This window comes from Impatiens glandulifera, chromosome 1 (assembly GCF_907164915.1).
Source record: "Impatiens glandulifera chromosome 1, dImpGla2.1, whole genome shotgun sequence".
NCBI lineage: Eukaryota > Viridiplantae > Streptophyta > Magnoliopsida > Ericales > Balsaminaceae > Impatiens > Impatiens glandulifera.
In genome coordinates this window covers 100,728,354-100,750,069 of record NC_061862.1, presented here as the reverse complement: position 1 = coordinate 100,750,069, position 21,716 = coordinate 100,728,354, and the positions used below count along the sequence as shown (strand labels likewise).

The following is a 21,716-nucleotide window of genomic DNA, read 5'->3' as shown; positions in this document are numbered from 1 at the left end:
TTAAATGAGATGATATTTAGTGACTTTCTAGACATATTTTTTAAGATTAAGTATTATTTTTTTTTTAAATTTTATATATTCTAAATTTCTAATTTGTTAAAGTTAGTTTAAGTAATTATAAAATTGTGTAATTTATTGAAAAATTTGAAAACTTTTGAATATAAATATATTTTATATTTATTTTTTAAATAACTTTATAATGACATAAAATTGTATAATATATACCAATTTAAATTTATTTATATTATTTATATTTTAAATTTAGTATTTTTTTATATATACGCGTTCAAATTTGTCGAAATATCTTTTGGATGTCTTTAAAAAAATGTGTAATATATTAAAAAATTAAAAAAATATATTTTTTTATTTATACAAATGCGATAAATAATGAAGAATTTTTTTATTATCTATATATATCTAATAACGCTTAATTTGAAATGTTGAGGGTGTATATCACACTCTCTCCAAAATGATTCTCATATCACAATGTATTTTTTCATATTTCTCTCTTCATTTATGAATTGTTTTTCTTTCCTCACCGTATATATATATTTTCATGAATTCTATTAATTAAATTTCATAATTAATTATTTTAGGTCGGTTACACCTTTATATACATACTTATATATATATATATATATTAATATTTTTTTATTAATTATTTTAAAAGTAATCTAATAATTCTCCTCTAAAATATTATATATATATATATATTAATTGAATTTTTATTAAAAAAAAATTGCAAGAAAAATAAGAATTTAGTTAATATATTATATTAATTATAAAAAAAATATTTATATTAATTCAATTTAACATTAAATATTAAATATAAAAATATACAAGAATAAAAAAACTTTCCGTTATCATATTATAATTATCTATTAATTTAATTTAACATTAAATAATGATTATATCAACTTATATAATTACAATTAAATCAATATGTTAAATCAACCCGACTTTTCATATTCTTCTCCACCCAAATATTTTCTCCTATAAATAATCTCAGATCAACAATGTTCAATAGAGAATAGTCATATCGACTCAGAATATTCTCAATTTCTCTATCAATATCATGTTTTCAATAATTGAATTTGCATTATGTTATGTTTCAACAATTCGTTGTTCACTGTTTTGCATTTTTTTCCAAGAATTTGATCATTTCAGGCAGCTACAACAACATCATCGGTCTTCAAGCGTGTTATCTCTGTATCCAGGCCGGCCCTGGGGTAAGGCAACCAATGCACTTGCATAGGGCCCCCCACTTTTATAGGGCCCCATTTTTTTATATTTAATAATATTATATTATTAATATTATTTTTTTCTCTTTTTTCTCTTTTAATAATAAATATATATTATAAAAATAATTTTTATATCTCCTTTTTAGTCTCGCATTATAATATATTAATTATTTATATTTTATTTTATTAATTAAAATTTAAAAAAAAAAAATTACTATTTTAGGGGCCCAAAATTTAAATTTGCATAGGGCCCCAAAATCTCAGGACCGGCCCTTTCTGTATCGACTCGAATCTTCTCAATTTCTTTATAAATATAATATTTTCAATAATTGAATTTGTATTGGGTTATGTTTCAACAATCTGTTGTTCACTATTTTGAAATTTTTATTAGGAATTTGATCGTTTCAGGCACTTGTAACAACGTCATACACATTTCATCGATCTTCTTTTGAATCCGATCGTTGGAGGCAGTTGCAATAACATCCTACACATTTTATCGATCTTCTTTTGAATTCGATACGGTCAAAGTATGAGTAATGATTAAATTTTATGACTAATTAATAAAATAAAATAAAAAATTAAATGCATATGATCTCTATATTCTTAGCCCAATATTTTTTACTATTTTCCAATTTTTTTTGAAATATTATTATTTATTATCACATTTAATTAATTTATTTATTATTCACATTATTTTATAATATTTGTTTAATTAATTTATTTATTATTCTCATTATTGTATAATATTTGTCTTGATTATCCTATTTAATATATTCATATTATAATAATAATAATAATGTGATTTAGTCTGAATTTAATCATAGCAGGTTGTTAATTCTATCATCATTTATTATTTGGTCATGCGGTGTTATCCTATTTGTTTTTATCGCTAGATACCTACTGTTTTAAGATGATAACGTGATGACTATGTATAGGAAAATCTGTAAAGGGATTTCAAATGCCCGCAAGAAAAATGGGAAGCGAAAGAAGACAAGGATTTGAAATCAAGAGAAAGCCAAAAAATTTTGTTTCCGTAAATTTAGAAAAAAAAATTATTTTTTTTATTTAATTATTTATTTATATTATTTTATAACACAGTCTAATAAGATATTTTATAATAAATTATAAGTAAAATTATATTTTAATAAATAATATTAATATTTTAATTATATGTATATAAATGTTGGAGATGTACATCAAGCTCTCTCCAAAATAATCTTCATCATATATATATATTTTAATAAATATATATATATATATATATATATATATATATATATATACATTAATTCTTAACAAAATTTCATCCTTAATTATTTTATGTCGGTAACTTTTTTATATATATACTTATATATATATATATTAATATTTTCTTATTAATTATTTTAATAGTAAACCTAATAATTCTCATCTAAAATATTATATATATTAATATAAAAAACTGCAAGAATAATAAGAGTTTCAGTTATCATATATATTAATTATATAACGTGATGGCTATGTATAGGAAAATCTGTAAAGAGGATTTCAAATGCCTGCAAGAAAAATGGAAGACAAGGATTTGAAATCAAGAGAAAACCTAAGATTCTTTGTCTATGTGAATTTAGAAAAAAAAATTAAAAATTATTATTTTTTATTTAATTATTTATTTTTATTATTTCAGAACACAGTCTAATAAGATATTTTATAATAAAATTATATTTTAATAAATAATATTTTAATTATATGTACATCAAGCTCTCTTCAAAATGATTTTTATATATATATATCATTTCTTAACAATGTTTCATCAATAATTATTCTATGTCGTTACTTTTTATATATATACTTTTATATATATATATATATATATATATATATATATATATATATATATATATATTTTAAAAAATAATATATATAAATTTAGGAGAGACACACCTAATATTAAGTTTGTATCTCTAATAATTAATTTTATTTTTTACTTTCTCTCTTCTCATTTATATATATATTTTTCATATTGTCTTATGAAAAAAAAAATAATAGAAAAAGAAATTAGTAATTACAAAATGAGAGATAAATTAATAATTATTATATTTTTTTTCAGGAATTTGATCGTTTACAAATTTATTTATTTTCATAAAATTTACTTATATTATGAAACAATTATTAATTATATATTTATATTATATATTTTCTCTTCATATAAATATATTCTCTTTTATTAAATTAAATATTTTATAAAAAAATTATTTATATTTTTCCTATTAATAATAATTCTCAAATTATCTCTTATAATAATTACTAATTTAATTTTTATTTCATAATTACTAATTTATCTTTATTTCTGTTAATATATATATTTACTTTTCTTCCTAATTAATATATTTTTTTTTCTCTCTCATATATATATATACTAATTTATTTCTCATACCATAATTATTAATTTATCTTTCTTATTTTATTTTTATTTTATTTTCTCTCTCATATAAATATATTATTTTTCACACAAATTACATAAAATATATATTATCTTATTAATAATTTTATATTTAATATTAAATATCTATTTATTTTTATGTAAAAATATTTATAATATACATAATAATAATAATAATAATTCTCATTTATCAATAATTTTATATAAATATAATTTTTTAAAATATTTTCACACAAATAAATTATATATTTTTTTTTAATAAAAGAAAAAATTATATATATTTTAATTTATTTAAAAATTAAATATTTTAAAAACAAATAACATTTCTCTCACCTAAAATTTATATATATTAATTTACTTTCCTAATTTTTTTTCTCTCTTATCTTTTTTTTTTATATATATATATATATATATATATATATATATATATATATATATATATATATATATATATATATATATATATATATATATATAATATACCTAATAATAATAATAATTCTCAAATTTTCTCTTATAATAATTATTAATTTAACTCTAATTTTACAATTACTAATTTCTCTTTCTTTCAGTTTTTATATATATTAATTTTTTCTTCTTAATTAATATTTTTTTATTTCTTTTATAACTTTAATAATTAATTTATATTTTATTTTCTCTTTATATTATTTGATAGATTTCAGGGGATCCAATTATTTTTAATGTTTAACTCAATCCAGAATTTTTTAGATAAAGAAGTAATGCAGAAGGCAGTTGTCCAATTATTTTTAATGTTTAACTCAATCCAAAATTTTTTAGATAAAGAAGTAATGCAGAAGGCAGTTGTGCGAGAAGATGAGATTGATGCACAGGAGGATGTGGCGTTCATCGCGTCGTCTTCTACTAACATTCCACGTTGTAACTACAGGTATCCTTAAGGTACACATTGATTTTTCTGAGTTTCGATTGATCTTGTATTCTGTTACACTTTTTGAGAAAATTGTTCTGTTGCAGGACATCGTGGATGGTGAGTGCATTGTCTTCTTCTCCCGATGAAACGACGATGGCGATGAAGACGACGAGGAAGAGGAGAGATGAGAAGAATCGGAGGAGTGATGTGATAGTTGTAGGATACCAAGTGTTCGACGAAATGACAAAGAGAGGTTCTTACTTTCTCATCTCCTTTAATAAATAAAACTTTTATATAATTTTCAGAGGAGAGTGCACCTTCCACCATTTTCTCAACTTTTGATTTCTAAAAGTTGTCTAAATAAATTTATTCATCATAATTGTTTAAAGTTTGAGCCAATTCTAAACTTTTTTTATAATTGAATATAGGGTTAATTATGAGATTATATAAAAATTCACCACTTTATTTCCAACTATAAGCATTGTTTAATTCGATTATGACATAACAATGGTTGTCACAAATTTGCCTGGTTTACTCGAGGGAGATCACCAAGGTTTGGTTTAATCCATGAATTTCTTAGTCACACAGAAAGATGTTTTGTTTTGGTAAAATGAAACTATATATTCATTAATGTCATCATACTGTACTACTGCTTATTTATAACCATTATGAAAACCAGGTACAAGTTATTGATAGTTCATCTGAACTGTCAGAATACGAATATGATTCAGTTCGGCTTGAAATATAATTGTTTATTCCAGAGTTTTCTGAAAAAATATGTTGGGTAGATTATAAATAAATTGATCTTCCAAAAGCATATGAGAAATGGGCATTATTCAAGGAAAATATTAAAGGACGTGACATTATATGTTTTTTGTATTAGTGCTGTCATTGAAAATGGTACCCACAAAGTGATACCTGCAGCTTATGAACTCATACTAGCTCAAAAAGAAGACAGTATAAATAAATTTCTTACCCTTTATTTAAAAGAAATCTTAATATCTCTAGAATATTTAAAATCTTATATTAATGTTTAAATACAAAATTGTTTCCAAATATTGCTCTCTTTTAGAGTGGAATGTCTCAATTTTCATTGTATCTCAACTATGAACATCTTTCTGTATTTATAAATTTATTAGCAGTTTTTCAGAAGTATATTGCACACGTGTTTATGAATGAACGAACCTATAAACATATTTTTATTTGTGATGATGATACAAAGCATAAACTCTTTATTTTTTATGTTAGATTCTCTTTTCATTACTAAATATGAATTGATAATTATATAACTGACAACTTTTCATTTCAGTTACATAGATTCAAAAACATGTTTGGTAGTTTATAACAAAATATATCATCCAGAAACACATGAAAAATGGGTATCATTCAAGGAAATTTTGAATGATGTGATATTAAATGTTTTTGTATGAGTGTTGTCACGGGAAATGGTACCTTAGAAGTGATATATGCAGCTTATAAACTCATATTGGCTCAAAGAGAAACAATATAAATCAATGTCTTACCTTTTTTTTAAAGAAATCTTAATGTCTCTAGAATATTTGAAGTAGCATATTAATGTTTAAATATAAATTTGTTTTCAAATGTTACTCTCTTTCAGAGTGGGAGGTTTCTATTTTCATATCTCAGTCAAATACATCTTTTTATATTCATAAATTTATTAACGTTTTTTCAAAAGTATAATGCAAAAGTGTTTATGAATGAACCTATAAACATATTTTTGGTTGTGATGATGATACAAAACATAAACCCTTTATTTTTTTTATGTTGAATTCTCTTTTCAAAATTAAACTTGAATTGATAATTGTATAATTGACCACTTTTCATTAAAGTTGCATAGATTCAGAAAAAAGATTTTGATACAAGAGAGAAATGTATTAGGGTTAAATATAGTGACGATAATAAAATGACAGTTATAATGTAGTTAATTGTGAAGAGTGTGTAATAAAATGATTTTAGTTGTATCAGATTTCAGCACGTATTGGAAGTATGTGGAGTATATAAGTCTCTGTCTAAATTTTGGTGTGAAAGAGGTGACACCGTTTTTGTTGGAGATGTTAAATTTAGGTTTTTCTTCTTCCAACGATTTTATATCTTTTTAATGATTGAGTTATGAAAACACATTTTGCAGATGGAGATGACATAGAATGACTCTAATGGACCAGATGACCTAAATGGAATTAAAATCTTAACTTTCATTTACACAACATGTAAACATAACTAATCACTTTTCATTAAAATTACATAGATTTAAAAAGAAGATTTTAGCACATCTTAGAAGCAGGTGGGTATAGAAGTCTTTGTCTAAACTTGGTGTAAAAGAGGGTGACACCGTTTTTGTTGAAGATGTGTTTATTCCAACGATTTAATATCTCTTAATGATTGTTATGAACACATTTTTTAGAACACCACTAAATTTACATTAAAAATTTTTATTGTTTAACATTAAAAGAACAAAACTTATAAAATTAATAAAGAAATTAAAATAATGTAAGTTCATGTTTATATTTATATAAGAATATTTAGTTCATATAAGTACGTTTATAAAAAAAATTAAAATATTGTAAGTTCATATATGTATATATATTTTCTTTTAATATAAATATATATATTATTTTATTATTAATTTTATATAAATATTTTCTTTCATTATATATAAACATATTGAATTAAATATCATATAAAAATTTCATTTATATTTTTTTCCGTACAAACGTAGGATATTTTACTAGTTCCTTTAACAATAATAAAATGAAACTGAAAAAAAAAATTTAAAAAAAAAAATAAGAGGTAAGTTTGTAAATATGACTGAAAAAATAGGTTCTTTTTTATATTTAGTGATTGACAGGCTTATCTTGCTCCCGTTAGATTATTGAGGCTTTTTGGAGGTCTATCCATTCTCTTCTTCTTCTCCAATGGCATCTTCCATGCTCTTACAGTCTACAGCCTCTTCTTTACACGGCCAACTTCTACTCCATACCGCCCGGTTCCCTTGCGTAACTCCTAAACAGAGGACCGGATCCCTCTCTGTTAGGTCGGAAACTGAAATAGTTCTGGTGGATAAGTCGGAAGCGGTGACTGTCCAACGTCTTAAGACCACATATCTCGAGAAAATTGTTCCTGTTCTCAAAGAAGAGTTCTCTTACACCAACATTCATCAGGTTCATTCATCATTTCTTATATTATAACTGCTGTTTCCTATGATTATGATGAAAATATACAAAACACGCAATGCATTCTCTAGAATTACAATTGGACGAGTGAAGGATATGAAAATCGAGTCTTTCTGCTATATGTAATCATAACATTCTATTTAGTCTCTTCTTGTTTGATAGATGTTGATTCTACTTTTAATTAGAAGAAATAAACTTATTTTGTGAAGTTGTTTGAAGAATGATTTTAAATGTGTAACTTATTCTATTTGTAAAATTGTTTTTTTCTTGTAGGTTCCAAAGATTGAGAAGATAGTTGTAAACTGTGGTGTTGGAGATGCAGCACAGAACTCAAAAGGTTTGGATGCAGCAGTGAATGACTTAGCTATTATAACAGGTCAGAGGCCTGTGAAAACACGAGCCAAGAAAGCCATTGCTACCTTTAAGCTTAGAGAAGGCCAACCAATTGGAATGGCAGTCACTCTCAGAGGAAATGTGAGTCTTTTTTATTTCATCTGTAAGGGCTTTAGTTTGAATAGATTAGGTCTTTATCTGTTAAAATGCTGAATAAATTTGGTTCTTTGACAAGGTTTTGCCTGAGATGAACATCTTCCTTGTGTTAACTGTGATAGGAAGAAAGCTGACTATTTTAAGAAATTGGGATCTAGTAGGTTTGTAACTTCCTTTAGAGCTGTAGTAATGTGTCACTCCATTTCTATGAGATGTGCCTTCATTAACATGCTCAAGATAGTTGTGAAGCCAAAGTGAATGAATAGAAAAAAAAAACCCATATTATGATTCTTGCACCACTTTCACATGAATTTGGGCTTTCTGCAATAGTTTATCTTCATCCGCCTTAATGTTTTTTCTTTTGGATTTTTGAAATGAAAAGGAACCCTCAAAGCTTATACAAGTCAAAGGACAGACTTGTATAAAGAAAGCAATTGAACATCTTCATCAATGTGGATTGATTAGAATCTTAGAATTATCTAATCCCCATTCATTAATTGTAAAGCAATTAACTGGTTAGAGTTTTGAACTAAAAAGTTGAGATACGAAGTTCTATTCTTACTGAAAGTAACTTGATTATTCTAGGTTAAGGTGTTGGGGCCAATTCCTAATCTGAATATGGCACCAATAGAGGATAGATAACCTTCCTTGTTCATATTGGGTTATTTGAATAATCCTCAACTAACCCACCATCTCTTCGTCCATCATGTTAACAATCATATCATTCAAATTATCAACGAATACGAAATTACCCTCAATTTTGTTTTAAAAAATATATATAGTTTTCATTTTTACCCAAATAACCCACATTTTCATAACCCCAACATGAAAAGGTTTTCCATTGCAATGTTGTAAAGCATTTCATGAACTTGTTATAGGTAATGTATTCATTTTTGGATCGACTTATCAATCTGGGGTTGCCTAGGACAAGAGATTTCCAAGGTGTAAACCCTAACAGCTTTGACGGGCATGGTAACTATAGCATTGGGTTCAAAGAACAAACAGTTTTTCCAGAACTCAGATTTGATATTCTTGGAAAGCCTAGAGGAATGGATGTTTGCATTACAACAACTGCTAATACAGATAAAGAAGCCTTTAAACTTCTTGCTCTAATGGGAATGCCTTTCCGAGAGGGAGGAGGAGGAAGCAGTGGACCTCAGTTGAAGAAGAAGAAGCTCAAATCTCACCACTTTGATTCCAAATCCAAAACCAAATCCCGGAGATAAACTGATTTAGTTTATTGTAAGTCGGAAAGGTTCATTTCCATTGTTGTATTTTCTATTTGTTCTTCTTCTCTTTTTCTTAAGCAGAAAATTGTTTACTTTTTTAAGTGTATGAATTTCATCATAGTTTAATGAATTGTTGTTATTTAAATGTTCTGTTCATTTAAAATATGGGTAAGGAGATCAGTGTTGAAGTTCATAAACCCATGTTGATGGCGATGATTCCACCAAGAAACTGAGTGAGAGTTACAGAAAGAGAGGGAGAATGATGAAGATGGCATTCAATTGGCCATATATCGACCTTCGGAACTCAGGACCAAGATCACCAACTGCATTCACAAAGCATCGACTCAGCAGACGGTGAACAAATTACAGCAAGGTGCAGAGAAAGAGAATGAATACAGTGATGGGATTCGTTCAAAGGGCGCTGAAGCAAATGGCGTCGGCAAAGAAGATGAAGGAGTCATCCACCCTATCAGAATCTCACTTTTCAGTCCATGATAGTTTGGTCGAAATGGAATCATCATATATATCTACAGTTCAATCAGAGGAGGAGAAGAATCCTTCAGATTGTGAAGCTAAGAAATCATTCAATGCAACGGCTAAAACAATGCTTATGATTGCTGGTTTAGTTTCTGTCCTGCAAGTAACTGGACTTGAACAGAGGCTGAGGAGGAGGTTTCAGACAAATTAACAATCTTGATGAAATATTAGAATAATTTAGTGTTGAGAAATCCATTGATGAAATGAGTGGACATGGGTAACAAAAAGAAAGAGAATGAAGTTCAAAGAATTGATCATGATGATCTGAAGATAAATCTGATAGGGGATTGAAAGAAATGGATGAACAAAAAGGTTTAACCCAGCAGCCAAATTACTTAGATGTTGAGAATCAACCTGAAGCAGAGAAGGTTGATCCAAGACATCAAGAATTGGATAACAAGAAGAATTCAGAAGAATGGTAATAAACTTGATTCTGCACAAAAGAAGGAGTGGATTTGCTCGTGAAGCTTTCCAGGAAATGATGCTGGGAGAGTATAGATAAAATTGGAAAAGGAAAAGATATTAAAATGGAACAAGTTTAGATAGAGGAAGCTATAATCTCAGCTCTGGTGAAATTGGAAGGGAGAGGTGTTTGCACTAGTTTACTTGGAAAATGTTTATTAGATCAGAGGATGGCTTGGTGATTTTTATAGTCTTCAAGGTGTAGAGTAAGATTATTTTGTAATCGTAAAAGAAAAAGTGGTTTGTTATTTTGTAATCGTAAAAGAAAAAGTGGTTTGTCGACAAAAAAAAGTGATTCGTCAATAAAAAAAAATGTTAAAATAACTTTTTTGAAAGGAAAAAAACTAAAGCCGTAAAAGTTGAAATTCGATAACTAATGAAGAAAAGATCATTCACGATGATTGTTGTGAATTGAACTAACGAATATTGAGTTATCTATATCGAATAGTTGGGAAAAAATAGAGTTTCTTAAATTGGGCTGGCTTAAATGTCTATGTTGGGTAACTGAAAAACAAAGGAAGTTTATTAAATTAGGTTTGCTGAAGGCTTAATGTCATCAACTTGTTTTTGTCAAAATAAAACTTTATCTAGTCTATGAGAATGTAAAAATAATAATACAGTTTACAATTTTCCTTTTCCATATTTAATATTATATGTTTATAAAATCATATATTCTTATAAATAGTTTCAAGATCTTCAAACTTAATTTTTTTACTTATATCGTTTAATTTAAAAAAGGTAGCCAAAGAGTGTTAAGCACATAGTCCACCAACACACTTAATCAGCGCAAAATTTGTCGTCTGACATGCTCGAATCCAGCATGCTGCGATATTTACCTCTTGTTGTCGTTAGATTTTGTTGTCGCTAGAGTAAAATTTGTTTTTAAATTAATATTAGTTATATATTATTATTATTTATATAATTAAATCTAAAATCAATTAACATAATAATAATAAATAAATGATACTACAAGAAGTTATATTTATAAATTAATTATATGAATTCATTTATTTGATTGAGTAATAATTTTATATGTAAATACAAATTTATTTTGTTTCTCTCAAATAATAGAATTGAATAATTTATAAACTTCTAAGATTTGAAGATTATAAATTTAAAATAATAAAAGCTTAATTAATTTAAAAGGAGTAAAAGATTGAGATTTTAATTGTCATTTCATTTATTCCACTATTTTAAAAAAAAGATAAATTAAATTATTTAAACAATAAAAATACAAATTAATAGATCAAAAGATAAATGATTTAATTTAATAGCTTATTAAAACAATTTTTTTATTTTTTTTATTAATAGTTAGAATTAAAATTGTATTAGATATATATTATTTATATAGTATTGTGCACTTTATCTTGTAATACTTATTTTTAATATTGCCCATATTCAATAGAAGGACTAATTTTATTACTAATTTTATTGTAATAATCTAACACAAGTTTAATGGCGGTAAAGTAGCATACAATTTTATTTCAAAGTTTGATAAAAAAAAAAAGAGAGGAAATTTCTAATTTTAATTGAAAATAGTTTTGAAAATTAAAAATTCATAACAAATTCAAAATAATTATTTGAAAATTTATATAGAGTGTATTTCAACTATTTATAAATTTCAGGATTAATAAAACTTGTTGTCTATATAATGTTTATAATGTTTGTGATAAATTATTCTGATTCTAAAAAAAAGAGTAAACTTTAAAGAATTTAAAATGAGAAGAAAATAAAATGAACTACAAAAATAAGAAAATAAAAAATAAGAAAAATGATAAACTCAACAAAAGATTCAATGAAAATAAGTCCACGAATCAATGTGGCATTACACGTAGGTAGAAGAGAGAAAATTTTCAAAATGTCTCGAAATGCTTATTTCAGGTCCCGAAACGGTCATTTTGGGTCCCAAAACGGTCATTTCGGGTCTCAAAACGGTCTTTTTGGGTCTCGAAATAACCATTTTGTGACCCGAAATGAGTGGTTTTGGGATTCGAAATGAGCGCTTTCGGAACGTGGGACAACTTGACAGGTCACGTCGGATTCGTGGACATGCTTTCGTTGAATCTTTCGTTGAATTTATCATTTTTCATAAAATAATTTATCTCTTTTTTTTACATTTTTTCTTTTTTCAATTAATTGATGCAAAGTCATTCATTCTCGTTCTCCACCCAATTAATCATGACGGGTTAAACACATAACTCGCAAACTTACTTAACCATTTAACCGATTAATCTTCACGTGTTAAATTCATAACCCGCGAACACATTTAACTATTAATAGACTAATTCTTATAGGTTAAACACATCGCCCACAAATATACTTAACAAAGTGAAAAACTTCAATTTTTTAAGTTTAAAACTTCAATTTTTGTAAGTTTAATCACGTATTCCCGTGCTGATTCGAAATGAATGAGAGAAAATTTACTCCCTATATAGTTCTATCTTAAATTTATCTATATAATAAATAAAATAATATTATACCCTATATGAGGCTATTCTCGCTCCTAATACCAAAGATATTTCTAAGAAAGGCTGGGACGCGGGAATCACACTAACTATCAACACTACTCTCTTTCTCTTCTCTTGCCGATCTCCCGCGCCAAGTATAGAGATGGTCACGTCTCTCTTAGCATCTACTCAGACCTCGAATCTCTATCATCTCCATCGTTACGCAGTATCAACTTCACATAATCAACACCGAAGAACTTGCAATATCCGATCTGGCGGAGATAATTCGACAAAGGAAACTATCATCACACCTTCCAAGCGCGAAACGGAGCCGAAAAATGTTCTTCTTAAGGCGGCCTGGTATAGTTCCGAACTTCTCGGTATAGCCGCTTCTATCCTCCGATCGCCGCCGTCTGTAAATGTTTCAAATCCATCTCCCAAGTTTATACCCGATGAAGAAGGTGCTATATCTCGTGTTGCTGTAGTGGAGACAATCAAGGAGGACTTTCAAAGATCATATTTCGTTACTGGTATACATCTCAAAACCTAACTTCAAATAAATTCTCAATTCATTTGATTCATTATCTGTACAACTTTTACCTAGGTTTCCTTCTGATTCGGCCTCTTTGTTGATAAGTGCAATCCTGACAACTTAATTGCTAAAATAACCTGGTAGCAGTTCCATTATCGTTTCATTCCCTAATTTATGTATCGTACTGTGTGTTTTCATTATTCATATCTGTGTATATACATGTTAAATTAATGATAGCTTGAGATATGCTCTTACATCAATTGTCCACTTAATAATGCTTTATACTTGACAATCCAAACTTGTTGAACTTATCTGATGTGTAAGCTTATGAATGTCCAAATCTCGCGAGTTATGGATATTCTTTTCCATACTCTGTTTTTGAATTCTAGGTTACTATGTAATACAGTTGATCGTGGCAATTTTGTAGTACTAGTTCTTGGAGATCATCAGTTTGAATGTTATCATGAGTCAGAATCTGTCTATTTATATTTGTGAGTATATGAGCATAAATTTAACATTAACTCTTTGATTCTGTTTGCTAGCATCTTGGATTGGAAAAATATGAAAGAAATTCTCATACTAGAAATCTCGGAACTGTGAGAACTAGTTTTGAACATTTTGGATTCCTATAAGCATGAGACTTTTCATGAATGGAACAACTTACAAAGTAATTTGCAAGAAGGGGGGATGTAAATGAGTAGATATTTTAGGGTAGAAGATAGATGAAATTCAGAAGAATAATGGTGAGGGGGAGAATGGCCTAAGTCCTTTAGATGGTAAATATTAACTCTTTATAGTTTATACTAACAAATATAATAAACCTTAACAAACTAATGACTAATGGGCTTAGGTTAAGCTCACTAACAAATATACTAACTTTGTGAGCTTTTAATTGCATTCATTGCTGCTCATGTTTCCATGGATACCATTTCTATTGTTGAAGATTCACGTGTTGAATTTTAAAAATAGATATTTTGATGTATTATTCTCATAATACTTTATACCTATTTATACAAGTTTAGAGTTGTTTTCCCTTCATTAAGGTAAATCATTATCATCTATTTGATTATCCTCAATTACGATTAATCAGAATTCTTAATTTTTAAACATAAAATAATCGAACCGTACTAGGAACTAGTTTTTGACTTCTCATTGTTCATGATTTATCTAATCAATAGAATCATTCTAGATGGAACAATGCAGAAACCCAATTTCTTGAATCAAAGGAGGTTTTTTCAAAACAACCCATAAAAATTCTAAAAATCCGAGATCAGACAAGCTCTAAGTGAACAAGTGTTTATCCAAATGATGATATCATCTAAAGCAGAACAAATCTCCTTTCTATTGCAATTATTGTTCATGTTTAGATGTGTAATTTCAATAGGGAACTTGACTCTGGATGCATATGAAGAGGAGTGTGAATTTGCTGATCCAGCAGGATCATTCCGTGGGCTCAGACGTTTCAAGAGGAACTGTACTAATTTTGGCTCTCTCATTGAGAAGTCAAATATGAAACTTATGAAATGGGAAGATTTTGAGGTATTTGATATAGAATAGCTTTAAACAATTATTCTTGTATCTATTTTTTCATCAAGATAGAACAATAGATAATAGTTATAATTAATTTGACAATAAGTATTGGCTAACAGGACAAGGGAATTGGACATTGGCGTTTCAGCTGTGTATTGTCCTTCCCATGGAAGCCCATTCTCTCGGGTAATTTTTTTTTTTCCATCAAATTGTTTAAATCCTTGATTAAAATGCAAAAATACTTTTATTTAAACTTCTTTATAACATTTTTAAATATTATATATTAAGTTTAGATCAATTCCCAAAGAAAAAGAAACTAGGAGCTTGTTTGAATTATTTTAAAAAAAGAGGAAGAAATTATATTTTGATATTTTAATTAATGATGTGTTTGATAAATAGATTGTTGATTGAATATGAGTTATTTGAAATAACTAGCTTTAAACCATATAAAAAAGAAGCACTAGTTTATTTGCAAAAGAAATAAAACCATGTATGATATATCAAACAAGCTCTTATTTGAGCAATGTGATATGTTTAGTCTTAAGTAAACTGTCTTTTGGGTTGGGATCTTCTATTTCGTAGCTAAAATGTACCAAGCTCATTTTAATAAGGTATAAAACGATGTCAAGCTCCCTCCTTTTCCATTAGCTTCATTCCCGCGTCTCGTAATTCATCGCTGCAGCAAAGCTCTTCGTTGCCAATTGAGAAAGCCTGAAGATGAAGTTACCTGTTGCTCATCCGGCAAGTCAACTAGCAGTGACAGGTAACTTCTTTATCTTTCTCTTATGATGGCTGAGATCTGCTAACTTCTTGGCCAAGAAAAAGAAAAGAAAAAATATAAGTAAGATGTTATTGTCAATTATTTGTTAATATTTTTTAATTTGTTTTTCTAATTTGCTTGATGATAGATGTTAAGGTAGTCTTTAAAAAAGACTATGCGATTTTCTATCCTTTTCACATGTAAGATTAGGATTAAGTTAATTAGGATTACAAGTTAGCAATTATGGCCTAACATAGATAGAGAGATTGATTTGATGACATACATAAATACAATTGGAAAAGTCTAATCGATTTTATGAGAGATGTGTATAATCTTTTGACCAATTGTATTCTTTATTTTAGAAAAATTGATGTAGTATGGTTGTAATAGTTTGTATAAATAATCTTTAGAAGTGATTAGATTAGAAGTCAAACTAGATTAGTTCCTTTTTTATAAATTGAATTAACTAGAATTCAAAATAGTATATTTTTTATAAATTGGATTAACTATAACTCAAATATGTCACAAGTGTAGTTTATTTTGTAATGGATATCAACAAAATTGATAAATTGTTTATCAATTAGTGTACTAGAATTGAGAGAAACAATGTATAATTTCTCAATGAGTTTTATTTATCTTAAATGTGAATACATATATTTTTCCTTATATTATGTTTTATCGCTATATTAAACAATTATTTTTTATTAATTATAATGCATTGATAATTTTTCAAGGAAATAAATATATAATGGAAAGTCATTAAATTCCAATAACAATGTTAATCTTTTGAATAGTTAAAGTCATATGTTAGTATATCTGTATATGATAAATTTACTGGATAAATGTCTATTTTTAATTACTAGCATGAATTTACATTACACAAGATATTCATATAAAACTATAATAATTGGCTTAATAAATAGTTTATTATAGATAAATAAAGAAACTGGCACAATCACTTTGTAAAAAATAAAAAATAATAATATGGCCAAAGTTAATTTGTATTAACATTTACCTTTTAAAAAGAAATAATACAGAAACTGTTTCCTTGTAGAAAAAAAAAGTGAATCATAGGCCTACTTTGAGGACATAATTTGAATAGTTTATAGTGATTCCTATATGACAATGAGTGAATGCTTAATTGAAGAAATTAGAATCAAAATTCTAGTTTAACAATTAATTAAGATTCTCGTATTACTTTCAGAATTCTTAATCAAAGTCGTAAATCATGAAAGGTGAATTTACAAGTTGTCGTTGGTTTAGAAAAAAAAATGACTAAGTTAGTTTGTCTTCTAATCTATCACTTCTAACTATTGTTTAAACGAATTATTCCAATATAATCAATCAAAGATTATACACATGACTCATCAATCAATTAGATTTTTCAAGTTGTTTGAATGTCATCAAATCAATATCTCTCTATCTAGGTTAGGCCCTAATTGTTAACGTGTAATCCTAATTAACCTAATCTTATCTCTCTCAAAGATTACGTTAACATCAATCATCAAGGAAATTGGAAATACAGATTATGAAATATTAGCAATAATTGACAACAACATTTTACTTCTAATTTTTCTAATTTTTTTCTTGGGCCAAGAAACTAGCGATCTCAATCATTAAGAGGAAGATAAAGAAGATTACCTGCCACCGTCAACTGTCAGCTAACGTCGCTGAATGCGCAACAGGTAGCTTCATCTTCATGTTTCTCAATCAGCGACGAGGAGCTTGGTTGCATCGAAAAATTATGAGGCGCGGGGATGAAGCTGATTGGAAGGAAATGAGTTAATTGAAAGGAGATGAGCTATGTTGGATTAGGGTTAAACATCAGTTTTAGTTTACCGTTTAAATTAAGTGACATCTTTTTAGATCTTATTAAAATAACACCTTATTAAAATAAGGTCTTTTTGACATTATTAAGGTGTTGCATTTTGAGTTGCATCCTAGAAAATAGGAGTTTCCAAACCATGTCTTTTGCATGTTTGATGTATAGTGATATTGTGTAAAAATAACTAAAATAATTTAATAAATTCTTAATAGACGGTTAATTAGTTTAAATACTTAGTTATTTTTATTAAACTCATATATAAAAGAGATAGTGTAATTTTGTTTGAAATAAAAATTTAAATAATATATTTTCATTTTCAGTTTATACTTCTTTTTTTTTTAGGAATTTAACACATTGACTGCTCTGTTCATTGATAGCAACTGGATTTACAGAGTATTTCTTTGATACCCGATCTGGGAAGGTTTCCAGGTATCATCCTTTGACAGCTAAATATAATTTTGATGATTTATTGTTAGTTCTTCATTTTAATAAGCTTTTGCTCATGTCACTTTCAGGCACGTAGAGCACTGGAATGTTCCAAAAATGGCCTTATTTAAGCAAATTTTAAGGCCTAGCAGGTCTAGATGAAGATAACACAAACCTAGAACAAATTAAGGTGTACTTATTTATTAATAGCATTTCTAGTTTTGTCTATATAAATATAAAAGATTGAAATAAAAAAAACTACATATTACAAACCTAAGCATAATTCCTGTGTTAGTTATAGATCTTCCACAAAGAAATGCATGAGATCACAAAATTCAAAGAACTTATTCAAATGATGCCACAAACCATTATGAAATGGAATCAACCCAACTTGAGTTGGGTCCTTTTACAAACCGCATCATTGTGTAAAATTTGGTCGGGGACAGAGGCTTGAGAAGCAATATTAGTTGTGACAAGAGGTGTTGCCATGGAGAGAGTGGGGTCGGACATGACTAAAGTTGGACATCGTGCCTAAACAGTTGTATTCGACTCAGGTAAGTGTCAAACATTCAATCGTATCGTGTTGAAACTCCTTCTCATCCATGTTGTTTTTGGTGCGGAAAAATATTATAAATAAGAAACTAATATTTTATTGATAGAAATCTTAAGTAGCTATGGCTCACTTAATTTGATATTGAAAAATTAATGAGTGATCATCAATTAAAGGATAAGATAGAAGGATCTAGAACTCAAAGTAAATACAATTCTTGATATTAAACAATGCATCTCTTGAGCTTCATCTTCAACTTTTGAGATTTATCATCACATTTAATGTTTTCCAAGATTATTAGTTATTTATTATTTTTAACATCCCCTCTTAATTAGTAATCTTGAGTTTCTTATTGAATTTGTCGAACTTGTCAATCGAGACGGCTTTGGTCATGATATCTGCTGGTTGATCCTCCGTCTTGATAAACTTCATGGAAATTACTTCTTGAGTAACCAAATCTTGAATAAAATGATGTCGTAGTTCAATATGTTTGGACCGAGAATGAAAAACGGGATTCTTTGTCATTGCAATAACTGACATATTGTCACAATGAATAATTATCGGCTCACATTGCTCAAACTTCATGTACTTTAAAATTCTTTGAAGCCAAACAACTTCACAAGCTGCATCATTACATGCTATATACTCTGTTTCGGCTGATGACAATGCCACATATTTCTGTTTTCTTGAGCTCCATGATATTACATTTGATCCAAGACAAAAGATATAACTAGAGGTACTTTTTCGATCATCAATCGAGTCTACCCAATCACTATTTGTATACCCAACCAGCTTACATTCACTTTCCTTTTTAAATTCAATGCCTTGAATTTTTGTGCCTTTAAGATATCTAAGGATTCTTTTTGCAGTTGCAAAATGAATTTGACTTGGCTCATTCAAAAATCTAGAAAGCAAGCTTACCGAATGTGTGATATTCGGTCTTGTGTGGAGATAGATTAAGGAACCAATCAACTTTTCTATAACTAGTTGAGTCAACTTTCTCACCATCGTCGTTGACTTGAAAATTTTCATTCAACGCCATAGGAGTGGAGAGGGGTTTGCATTGACTCATATTGAATTTCTTGAGCAGATCTTCAATATATTTTTTTTGAGATAGAAAGATTTTTTCAAGACTTTGCTTAACTTGTATACGAAGAAAATATTTCATGAATCCCAAGCCTGTCATCTCAAATTCTTTCATCATTTGATTCTTGAATTCTGCCATCATAGCTTTGTTTGTTCCAAAATAGATGAGATCATTTACATATAAACATACAATCAAGAAATATTTGTCAATAGTCTTCACATAGAGAGATGATTCACTTGTACTTCGATTAAAGCCTTTCTTGATGAAATAACTATTGATTTTGCTGTTCCACGATCAAGGTGCCTGCTTTAACCCATACAATGCCTTTTTTAGTCGATAAACTTTCTTCTCTTTTTCTTTGATCTCAAAACTTTCGGGCTGCTCAACATACACCTCTTCTTGAATTTCTCCATTTAGAAAAGCTGATTTTACATCAAGTTGAAATATATTTACCTCTAACTGAGCTGCAATGGCTACACAAGTACGAATTGTCTCCATTCTTGCAATAGGAGCATAAATTTCTGAGAAGTAAACTCTCGGTTGTTGAGAATAACCCTTTGCGACAAGTCGAAATTTATGTTTTTGAATCAAACCATCCTCACTATACTATACTTTGTAGACTCATTTTAAACCAATAGTTTTCTTTCCATCTGGCAAGTCCACGAGTTTCCATGTTGAATTTTTCTCAATTGTAGATAACTCGTCTTTCATTGCTTTTTGCCAATATTCTTTTTGAGAAGCTTCTTGGAATGATTGTGGCTAACAAGAAAATAATCCAAACTCAATTTCATCATAAATGTCTTGAACCATTCAGGTCTTTCTTGGAGGACTATCTGAATCAGGTTCTGAGTCTTGTGCAGAAGGTTGAGATGAGCTAGCTTGAGATGTATTAGCTTGAGATGCAATTGGATCAGTAATGGTTGTGATTCCAAGTCTTTAACTTCTTTCCCCTTCCAATTCCAAGTAGCTTCTTCATCAAAAACAGCATCTCTAGATACAATACTGTAGAAAATTTAAGAAAAAAGAGAGAAATTTTATTGCTAGTTTATTGCTTGTGTTTCTTACATAAGTACTCCAGTGCTTAAATAGTGAACATTACATTTGCAAAAAATGAAATGATTTAAACAATAAAATCATATAATTGATTTCACATCAAATCTTCAATCAATTAGTCTAATTGATTTGCTACTGATAACATTTCATTCTCGGTCAATTAGAAAATCAATTAGTCTAATTGATTGATTTGTTACTGACTTTCCATATTTGAAGATATTTCTACACTCCCCTCAAGTTGGGTAATAGATGTTGAGATTTCCTAACTTGCCACATACTTTCTCAAATCGACTTGGAAGAGTTTTGAATAGAATGTTAGCCACCTAATAGGAAAGGCATTGGGAAGCTATGAGAGTGGAGAGGATGTTGTCGAGGAGATGGAAATGTTGATGACATTTTTTCAATTTGACTGATTCAAATTCATTATTCACTTAGTTAGAGGAGTGACTCTTGACTCTTGACTCTTGACTCTTGACTCTTGACTCCTGGCTCCTGGCTCCTGGCTCCTGGCTCCTGGCTCCTGGCTCCTGACGCTTGGCTCTTGGCTCTTGACTCTTGGCTCATGGCTTTTGCTGGTCAATGGATTCATCAATCGATATCCCTTGGATTCATTAGTGTATCCAATGAACACAAGTTTTTGGCCTTTCTCTTCAAACTTCTCCCGACTTTGAGACGAGATTAGAGCATAAACAATACTCTCAAATATTTTAAAATGATAAATGACGGACTTTTTATCATACCAAGCTTCAAATGAAGTCTTATTTTTGACCGCTTTGGTTAGTGATCGATTGAGAATATATATAGCTGTGTGAACAACTTCGTCCAATATAGATTTGGAACTCCTTTTCCTTTTAGCATGCTTCTCGCCATCTCTACAATCGTAATGTTTTTCCGTTCAGCTACGCCGTTTTGTTGTAGAGATCTACTAACGGTTAATTGTCTTTTGATACCATTATTTTTGCAATATTCCACAAAGGAATTTGAGAGATATTCTCCTCCACGATCAGTTCTCAAGCACTTCATTATATGGCCTTTTTTTTTCAACTAGA

General features: G+C 28.1%; 2 protein-coding genes across 6 annotated transcripts; both read left to right on the top strand.

Annotated features, from left to right (window-relative positions):
* The first annotated feature begins 7,419 nt into the window (after positions 1-7,419).
* On the top strand, positions 7,420-9,601 carry LOC124919421 (50S ribosomal protein L5, chloroplastic). The gene is made up of 3 exons (XM_047459657.1): positions 7,420-7,728; positions 8,014-8,214; positions 9,108-9,601. Exons 1-3 carry the CDS (start codon positions 7,483-7,485, stop codon positions 9,453-9,455), a joined length of 795 nt encoding a protein of 264 aa, XP_047315613.1. The 5' UTR covers positions 7,420-7,482; the 3' UTR covers positions 9,456-9,601.
* A 3,387-nt stretch (positions 9,602-12,988) lies between these two features.
* On the top strand, positions 12,989-18,291 carry LOC124919420. Of its 5 annotated transcripts, XM_047459654.1 has the most exons (6): positions 12,993-13,434; positions 14,821-14,975; positions 15,086-15,152; positions 17,929-17,980; positions 18,067-18,167; positions 18,273-18,291. In XM_047459654.1, exons 1-5 carry the CDS (start codon positions 13,068-13,070, stop codon positions 18,137-18,139), a joined length of 714 nt encoding a protein of 237 aa, XP_047315610.1. In that variant the 5' UTR covers positions 12,993-13,067; the 3' UTR covers positions 18,140-18,167; positions 18,273-18,291. The 5 variants fall into 5 exon arrangements, 4 of the variants coding, with proteins under 4 accessions (XP_047315611.1, XP_047315612.1, XP_047315610.1 ...); XM_047459655.1 differs by lacking the exons at positions 17,929-17,980; positions 18,067-18,167; positions 18,273-18,291 and adding exons at positions 15,578-15,729; positions 17,324-17,615 and having other exon boundaries at positions 12,989-13,434; XR_007097577.1 differs by lacking the exons at positions 17,929-17,980; positions 18,067-18,167; positions 18,273-18,291 and adding exons at positions 15,649-15,729; positions 17,324-17,611 and having other exon boundaries at positions 12,992-13,434.
* The last annotated feature ends 3,425 nt before the right edge of the window (positions 18,292-21,716 follow it).

Coding starts and splice junctions, on each gene's coding strand:
- LOC124919420 (XM_047459654.1), top strand. CDS start 13,068: ATGGTCACGTCTCTCTTAGCATCTACTCAGACCTCGAATCTCTATCAT. Junction 14,976..15,085: donor TGAAATGGGAAGATTTTGAG/GTATTTGATATA, acceptor ATTGGCTAACAG/GACAAGGGAATTGGACATTG. Junction 15,153..17,928: donor ATGGAAGCCCATTCTCTCGG/GTAATTTTTTTT, acceptor GTTCATTGATAG/CAACTGGATTTACAGAGTAT.
- LOC124919421 (XM_047459657.1), top strand. CDS start 7,483: ATGGCATCTTCCATGCTCTTACAGTCTACAGCCTCTTCTTTACACGGC. Junction 7,729..8,013: donor CTTACACCAACATTCATCAG/GTTCATTCATCA, acceptor TTTTTCTTGTAG/GTTCCAAAGATTGAGAAGAT. Junction 8,215..9,107: donor CAGTCACTCTCAGAGGAAAT/GTGAGTCTTTTT, acceptor AACTTGTTATAG/GTAATGTATTCATTTTTGGA.